Source organism: Typopeltis vanoorti, chromosome 2, assembly GCF_054136105.1.
Source record: "Typopeltis vanoorti isolate ZY-2024b chromosome 2, IOZ_Tvanoo_1.0, whole genome shotgun sequence".
Classification (NCBI taxonomy): domain Eukaryota; kingdom Metazoa; phylum Arthropoda; class Arachnida; order Uropygi; family Thelyphonidae; genus Typopeltis; species Typopeltis vanoorti.
In genome coordinates, this window is record NC_143550.1 from 106,155,052 (window position 1) to 106,164,803 (window position 9,752).

At 36.7% G+C, this 9,752-nt stretch overlaps 1 protein-coding gene across 1 annotated transcript in view; it reads right to left on the bottom strand.

Annotated features, from left to right (window-relative positions):
- The window catches only part of LOC150109310 (irregular chiasm C-roughest protein-like), a 167,638-nt gene extending 163,612 nt beyond the window's left edge, over positions 1-4,026 (bottom strand). The window contains exon 1 of the mRNA XM_090407296.1: positions 3,879-4,026. Coding sequence (XP_090263422.1) covers positions 3,879-3,927 — 49 coding nt within the window. The 5' untranslated portion in view covers positions 3,928-4,026. The remainder of the gene's footprint in view (positions 1-3,878) is intronic.
- Between the last annotated feature and the right edge of the window lie 5,726 nt (positions 4,027-9,752).

A 9,752-nucleotide genomic window follows, 5' to 3' on the forward strand; every position in this document is an offset into this window, starting at 1 on the left:
AAGAGCGTTTATAAGCGGCTAATGTGTTCCGCTTCCCTAAGATTAATCTTCGGGAGTTGGTTGTAAGAAGAAAGAGGGTGGGGAGAGGGGGGGGGGAACGCATTCATTTCTGATAACGAATTATGAAAAGTTGAAAAATCACCGAATACTCTCCAACTGCGAAATTGATATTCGCAGTGATCCATTGTTGTTTCGCTGAGGATGTGATCACTTGGTGACAAAAGATTAAAGCGTTTAGAACTCCGGCTGTACATTCTGTATTCAGGATGATAACCTTTTAAAGCTATTTAGCAGATGAGAGTCCATGGTGGAACCTTGATCGATTTACTATTTATAAGTTATTAAAAGAGCCAGTCAACTAGTTATCCCAAGAGCTATCTTCCAGTACTCTGTTACAATGAATGCTCTTGAGATGACACACTGTATTCAAGTCAGTAGTGATTTAATATTTGTCGGAATTCACTTAACTAGACTGAGCAGCACGCGATTGTACGATGAACGTTGGAAGGCATGATAATGGAAATGTTTTGGATGAAGCAGAAGGGTGAAGATCCCAGATCTATAACATCAAAACGGACAATCCAATTAAATCATCGCAGACAATTCAGTATTTCGTTTGTTGTAAAAAGTTAGGGGGATCCTGCTTTTGGTTTGGTTCGAATTAAGAGCAGAGTAACTAAAGTTACGATGCAAGTATGTTAATTTCGATCAATATATTCTTTTGGCGATTTGATTATTTTGTGGGATGAAAAACCAGGGTTCAAGGATTAGGTCACTTCAAAAACTTTACCATTTCCAATTTTAGGACGTTTCCAAAGTGTATAGAATAAAAAGCAAGTTGATCTATGAGAAATTGTTATAACACACTAAAATAAAGTCTCTTCTGTAAAAACGAACTTTTACAAACATGCTAAAATTAGATGGAACTGTTCGGCCGAAAAATTCGCTCGAAGCAACTATGAGGCGAATGTACTAACTGCGTGGTGTTCTGGCCTGTCTCTTTTGCGAGTTCTACTTTTGTAGAAGACCGGTTAACTCACTTTCAGTTGAAATGCCCTCATCAAAAGGTCCTTGGCATTTTAAAAGATTCCAATCCAAGGATATCCATCGTTACTGACTGATCTACGGATATTTTAAGCATCACGCAGTTAACAGACACTGACCTGGTAGTCCGTTACTACAGCCAGAATTTCAACCGAATCGACCTAAAAATCTTAGATTTCTTAAGGGGGGGGGGAGATAATGGAATCCACCCTACTAAGAAATCAGGGCAAAATATAAAAAATTTTCAGTTTGAATAATTGAAAATAATTGTTACTGGAAATAAGTTGCTTTTTTAAAATATATATATATCAAATTAAAAGTATGAAATGGTAATTATTGATAACTGAAGTAAATTATATTAATAAACCAAGAAATGCTAGAAGCTATCATCTTCAACAAACTGTTACAAAGGCCGCATTCGCCATGGTTTGAATTTTATTAAGGCTATCACTCACGAAAGGTTATAAACCATATATAGCACGAACGGTAGTAGTACCTTGGGTGGGGTAAGAGATAGCCGGGAACTATGCTATAGAGACCAAACGGAATTTCAAGCCATCTGAAGGCGTTCACAAAACATCCATGTCGAACCCACAACCTGTTGGTTAGATAATTGATACACTAATCGCTCTACCAACCAAGCGGGCCTGTAGAACACACACAATTGAAACCTCAGCTATTCAAAGTGTAAGAAGTATTTCAATGTTGTTGATTTGTTGTATTTAACTGAAGCATTTTAATTATTTGAACGTTTTTAAATGATAATACCTTAATTAAAATGTGATCTAAGCAACCTATAGTTTTCCTATTTCTTTTCAAATATGCATAGAAATTAGCTCACAAATTTGATAACTGTTTCCACTGTATTTCCAGAAGTCACACGTGACGTGAATAATGTGTTGGTAACATTAGCTGCAGTCGCTATTTTGGAAAAGATTTTCCAAAACACATTCCTTCGTTTCTCAGTAGATCTAGATAAAGATGTCTTCCTCTTCCCCCATTTCTTCCTTATAAAGATATCAAACTATCTTACTGGTTGAATTTTTGATTATTCGCGCACAACATAGGTTGAGCAACTTAAGGCTTTCGGATAAATTAAGCAATTGGATATCGTGATTACGCCCGTGTATCACGTCCAAGTCACTTATTCGCAATGGGTTCCGCATGATACGAAAATTTGTATCCCGCTTCCATTCGAGCATCAGAACTATTTTTTCATAATGATTTCGTTTCAATAATGAGAATCCGCGTAATATCCTATAAAGCGTATTCCTTTCGGATTCGATAGATAAACATGTGAACCAAAACAAAGAAAAAACCCAAACTCTTCGTACACTATCTGATTCAAATATCAATTAAAAACAAAAAAGGTAAAACCTATATTATTCTCCATTCTATTGTAATAAAAAAACTAAAATCCTAACTATTCATGGTTTAAGAAGCGTTTGAAGATTTTATTGTTTTGTTGTATTTAATTGGAGCCTTTATAAGAGCTTCGTCTATTAAAAAATCGTGTCAACAATTTGTTGACAATCTCCTAATTCAATACGTATTCGTTTATCGCGTTTTTCAGCAAGTATGCAAATAACTTGTTTTGGTTTTTTTTTTTTTTAGATGCCTTAATAGCAAAGAATGAGACAAGATACATTTCCTCTTTTGCGAAGGCCATGTTGAGTATATTGCATGACCTTGACATTCACTCATATGCGCACCTTTCCTCTTCTTTGTCCTTTTTTTTTTTTTTTTTTCTCTTTTAACAAACTCGTTTAATAACAATCTGTCTGTAAAATAGAGCATACGTGTAAACCTTCGTCAGTTTGCTTGCGTAACAGTTAAAATAATAATAAAAAGCTTTATGATATGAGGGCACGTGCCTTCTATTTCACCAGTGGCAGCTCGTGAATGAAAGCACTCGGAAGGGAAATACACTGACACCTAGCGACAAATGCAGTTAAATACCTAAAATGTAATGGAAAGTGAAAGAACCTGCAATTGACAGTACCGAAGACCTTCAGCTTTTAAATTCTGTTTAAAAATTAAAGCGCCGAGAGAAACTAAACAAAAACGTATCGAATCATTCCTACCACATGCAGTCTTATAGAAAACTACAAAAATTGCTTTCAGCTATGTACACAAATATCCCCTAGAGAACACACAGGAGCAAAAGTTTTCTGAGGCCGTGGAATCCCATAGCTCATTACACCCTACAACAAACCGGTTGGCCTACAAACACAAAGACGAACGTACTCTCTCTCTCTCGCACGCGCATACACACACACGCACAAATACACAGAGACGTTTATACTGTGAACGAAACAGGTGGTTGGTTGGCTGGAGTCAAGCTGCTAAAATAGCATGACTGTTATACACTCGGGGATCAATTCTTCCCTCGCTTCACTAAGTGGGGTTCGTTTAAAAAGAGCTCGACCCACACGAAGCTGCGTATGACTCAACAGTCCCGCCCCAAAATTTCATCGGTTACGGACCAGCGCTGTCCGCACAAAGAATATTTAGTTCAAGAGCGGTCGCCGAACTCTTTTAAAAGCGCTGATAGTGCTGTGAACGAAAAGATACGATTTTTGCCGAACTTTGTCGTGAAAGGACAAAAAAAAAAAAAAAAAAAGTGTTTAAGATCCGAAACCAAATTCAATCAGGAACTTTGCTTCCTATTTGGCGGTGATCAAACACTGGAATGGCACACACGAGTCGTACGCTTACCTCCGGCCGAGCAGCAGTTCCAACGTGGTGACGCGCTGGGGAGGAAACAAGTCTCGCGCGACGCTAAGTTTTTATCAACTGGTACAAGGCGCTAAGAAGTGACAACAAACACCTACCTCCCACCCAGAAGGCACATGATATCCATAAAATTCCTCCGATTTCCATGTTCGATGTTGTTGATGGCTTATGTCGATAAAAATCCCGTATTAATGACGCACACACTCACAACACCTAACGCACAACTTCGCCATTTGACTGCAGCTATTCAAGCTCTCAACTGCTGCACCTCAGCGCTCTCTAGTGGCATAAATGAAGATTCGACCTTGTAGCTTGTGCGCAGACTCCGCTAAATAGGAGAATGATACTTGTGTCAATTTCTGACTGGGGGTTTATATGAGTTGAGAATTTGCTGTTACCATTTGCTTTGCTGACTCTTACAGAGAATCTGAAGATGTGACTTTTCTGAAAAATACCAAACAACAATAAATAACTATATCACTAGTTATAAAACGTAGCTAAATTAATAACTCGGAGATATAAAAAATACCACTTTATTTATATCACATCACAAATTAGATAATTATTCCTAATTCTTATTTTGATTTATTTGATAATATTACAATAGCAACGTTACAATATCAATGAATAATAATATATATTTATTATATCATTTAATATAAATGGTGTATTTATATTATTAATTATTATTTTATCATTATTGTTAAAGTTTTAATTTTTGAATATTATTAATTATTATCTATTATCAACTATTTTTGATTATTAATTAATACGTTTTTGATAAAATAGATTTTTTGTCTAACTAGATATATTTCAGTGTGTACATGTTGACCAAGATGAGTGACTTCTTGATATAAGATGGGTTTTTTTTTTACATAATTTTTCATTATTTAATTTTTATTTTGTCGATTGTTACCTTTTCATTTAAATTATATTTGCTTCAAAAATCATATGATTTCCGCTAGGAATTGCAAATACAATCAGGAATTTTATATTCATGCGATAATTCGCTGTGAATAATATTTTATATATTATATAATGCCCCGATGAGAGACGAGATTTTTTTTCTCATTAGAATTCAATAAAAGTTTCATACATAGAATATATATATATATATATATATATATATATTATTGAATTTTAATGAGAAAAAAATCTCGTCTCTCATCTCCATATATAAAATATTATCACAGTGAATTATCGCATGATCGCATGAATTACATACATATTATATACATGCTAAGCGAAACACCTTAATGACTTTTAAGTCTCTTTTAAATAACAGACTGCCGGGAACTTCAGCATGTCCAGGGAGAGAGGAGAAATCTACTTTATCTGTATGAGTTGCGCTTGCTCTCCTTCAAATGTAAGGAACCCTGTTAAAAGATGGAAATAGATTCATCCAAGTTCATGCCAATTACAATATATAGGTAGGCTACTTTAAATCGCTCTTAGAGCATATCCGGTTCATTTGTGAAGCGAATGCTTGCCAATGCAGATTTCGGATAACCCATGAAATTACTCCGGATATTTGCCCGAGGAATGAATGTGACCGTATCATCATTAATATTTTGAGCTCAACCTACGGAGTACTTGCCTAGGGCATTATACAGAAGCTGGCGCTCAAGATTTCTGCTCAGTATATTAGAAACTTTTTTCTAATATATATGAAATGAAATGAGAATAAGGAATACATTTTTGATTCTGTATGTCTATTTTATGCTTACTCATAGACCAACACTGTACCATGCAGGCTTTCGAAACCAGATTCGACGAAATGGGATGGTTAACCCTTATTCCACTAGGTTTTCTATGGTCTCCTCTATGTCTGTATGTAGGGGATATTTTTCTGGCTACATTGTCACTTTTGCGGGATGGAAAAAAAAAAAACTTCTCCATGAGACCGGTTGACTTACCTTCGGATGAAAAACCCTGATAAAGATTCTTTGTGTCTCAGACAAAACTCGAAAACCCAGATCGTTCAACCACAGGGCATCACTGAAACCGACTGAGGATGTTCGGGCGTTTTGATTACGTTCCAAAAAAAAAAAAAAAAAAAAAAAAAAAACTGTCCAATCTTTATGAAAGTAGCGATAAAAATCAGCAGATCAGATACAGTTTTGCCTTATCGTAAAAACATATATGAGAATCATTCGACATTCGAGGCATTTTCCGAGAATTTTCCGAATATTCCGAGAACACAATTAAAACGTCTTTACAAATGATGGTTTAATTTTTTTTTTTTCTCTGTGAATTCTACAAAAAAAACTTTATAAACATAACGTAGCATCGTTGGTAAGTTAAGACTTAAATAATCAGTTCTCCAGTCCAGAGACGAAATATTGAACTTTCAAAGTTTTTCCACTTGGTTAAACTATACTTGGTTGTACTATAAATTAAAGACGCCAAGAAATTATATTCATGGTTTAATCCTTGCGCGTGAAGTATCTTCACGACAGGACTACTTGTAAATAAAGAGAATGTCTATAATGCAAAAGCACACATCCTTTCGGACGTGTATAACGCCATGCATTATGGGAAGGCTGGGTAGTGGCCTTTGTCATGGCATCATACATACCCAATAGGATGTGTGCTTTGCATTATGGGACACTAAGGCAAATGATGTGAAGTCATTAGCCTCTAAATACAAGTAGCTCTGTCTTGAAGATATTTCAGGTGCACACTTGGTTTACACCTGTTAAAAGATTCAACCAGAATATAATTTCTTGGCATCTTTAACTGAAATATTGAACTTTTTAAAGTCACTTCTGGTCTCCAATAAGCACCACCTAGTGTTCTTATACCCTTCCATAAACTTCATTCTCCCACCAAAAGCAAAAATACCAAATTATCAGGCATTCATCGTCATGAATTTTGCCATGTTTCTCCGTGCACAATATCTCCGATATCTGTGTGAGTACGAAGCAACATCCTCTGACCACAAAGTTATTTGCTGTGAGGAAATAGCATAATTGTAATCTAACGAAACGGTTCCTTCACTTACACACATTGTCAGATTGGTTTGGTGAGGACCGTTGATCTAGGCTGATGTTCATTTTCTTGCCTTCTTTCTTTTTAAAATATTTATTGGCTACTGTCGCCACCTACTGTTTTTCCATTTTGTAACAGAGTTCACTCAGATGATGTTCAAGTTCGTAAAATATCATATGCAAAATTGTGTTGTATAATATACAAGGAGAAAAAAAATTGCATAAACTGAAACATTCTTAATATGAAGGTAAAAAATTATTGAAAGTAGTTGAGAAAAGAAGAAAAAAAAAACAGATTCCGTTCCAGATTTCCCTTCATGTTTATTGAACATTAAGTATTAAACGAACTGTTAAGCCTCTGGGTGGGTAGAAAATATTGAGATACAGTACAGCAATTGTCTTCTTTGGTTCCTAATATTAAAAATATTCCCATTGGCCTTAAATCCCACACAGATCTAGCACAAACACGACGGTGCACAACTCACTGCAATTTATTTTTTGAAATGATAAATGCTGTATCAAGTCACAGATTAATAACTGAAAAAGGATGTCCGGTAGTCAGATGATAAGGAGAGAAAAATATTAACATAAGAAACACGAATAAACGATGACTTATAACCAATGAAAACTAAAGCACTTGATGTAACGGAAAGTAGATGGCAAAAAGGACTTAAAGAACTATCTAAGATAAGAAACTAAAAGATAGAAATATGAACCGTGCAGAAATGGAAATTACAAAAGATAGATGAAGCAATAAAGATCGTCAAAAGGGCCGCAGTGTTAGTGGGAGTGGCTGTTGACGTGATAACAGCTTCTGAGAAGGACGGAATCGAGTGGGTGGAGAAGGTGTTCATCAAAATATAGAAAGAAAATACAGTACCAGGCAACTGAAAGAGAAAAAGCGGCATCATGGTATCTTACTGCAAATCTTAGAAAGCGGAAATAGCAAACACAGAACGCTGAAAGACTACTCGAAAAAATAATAGATAAGAAACTGCAGCAGGTAGATGAGTATTGACCGAATTCGATTGAGATTTACACGAGAGAAGGATCTTGTCTCTATAGACGTTCGTGCAGAATATGTGAGGTTACGCGATAATATCATGTTTTTTGGGATTAATAAAAAAAATATAAGTTATTAAGCCTAATAATAATAGCTAATCTGGGAGTTACGTTAGCGCTGAGTGAAGGTAGAAATAACAAACATCTACGGTGTTACACATTAGTGCAGAGGCACCACTTAACAAACTAAACATTTGTTTAGTTTGTTAAGTGGTGTATTTCGGAAAGGACTGATGAAGAACGAAAGTGTGAACTGAAAGGCAGATTTCAAATGCATTGCTCAAAGAGATATATAAACGGGCATTACACTGAGTGCTGTGGATATTGAAGTAAGTAAAAAAATAAGAACAAAATTTGGAATGCTACGTGGATAGGGCCATGTACCAAGAAGAGAAATCTCTAGAGAAATAAATTGAGGGTTGATGTGAACCGGGAGTGAATATTATGATAAAGTCATGAAAAAGTTTTCAGTTCTTCAGTAGGATCTGTCTCTGTAGATGGAGGTAGGAGTTAGTAAAATATTCAGTTAAATTGTGGACAGTAGTTCGGAGAGGCCTCGAAGAAAAATAATGCAAAATGATGTGTGTGAGTTTGGAAAACGTACAGTGTAATAGTACACTGTAATGTTCCCTGTCGCAGTGTGCAGTCACTTTCTTCTATAATAAGATCTTGAATTTAAGAACTACTACCTTTCTGCACTTTTTTTTTCATTCCATCGTAAGAACCGAACTTTAAGAACATGTACTAAACATTATAATCTACTATAGTTTAATTTAGACTCTCTGTAGCTCAGTCGATTTTGGGGGTGCTCTTTGGCTGGAAAAACCCTGGTTCGAATCCTGTCTATTCAGCGAAGGAGTTTTATCCGGGGTTTTTCATCGGAAGGTAAGTTAGTGTTATACGAAGAAGGAGATAGAGTTTTTTCCATCCTAGCAAACAGGCTAGAATGGTTCAAGCCCTACGACTTGTTTGTGAGCAGTTTGTTCGTCATTTCCGAAAACGTGCCCCAAGCAATAGTATCATCATTGCCTTAATAGAGAGGTTCTGACGCACTGGGAGTGTTCTGCCGCAATGCAAAGGGCATTCGGGGAGACCACGAAGTGTTAACACAAATGAGAATCATGGGCGTGTGTGGAACAAGTGTTACAGTCTCCGATGGGTAGTCAACGCCGAAGAATGGTAAAACTTGGGATACTGAGGCAGTCACTATAGAGAATCCTTAAGAAGATGAATACCTTTTCGTACGTCATTCAAGTGCCAATGTTTAACACCAACAGATTACGCTGCCCAGGGGAATACTGTGCATCCGAGCTGGCCAATATCTATGAAGATCCGTCCTTCCTTCGTAATGTCTGGTTCTCAGACGAAGCCCATTTCCATCTAAGCGATCATGTAAACAGACGAACCAACCAACAGGTTTCTTGGTTTCTCGACACATGAATTTGTCTAAGAAAAATTTCTTCAAAGCGAGAAGGTCCCCACATGGTGTGCGGTTTCCGGTCATGGTATAATTGGCCCCTACTTCAGTGAAGAGGGTGGTGTAACCGTCACCGTGAATACTGAACGCTCCATTGAGAATGTGTTGGTTCCGTTCACCCCGGATTTGCATAGGATGTGTCGTGCAAAAACATTCCATTTCGAGCATATGCCAATAAGACGGAGCAACCTATCTCACATCACGTGGTCCGTTGAGTCTATTTATCAGAAAACACTTCCTCGGGAAGCTCATTTTGAGGTTCACAGAAATCCCATACCCATCACATTCTCCTGTGATGGGTACGGGATCACTTGATGCCTCAGTTTGGGGTATGTTGAAGGAATGGGCATTCCACCATGATCCGCATTCAAACCTTGATGAACTAAGGGATAAAATTACACGCATGTCCAGCAGATGTCCAAACTCTCGTTCCCCAAGATGAC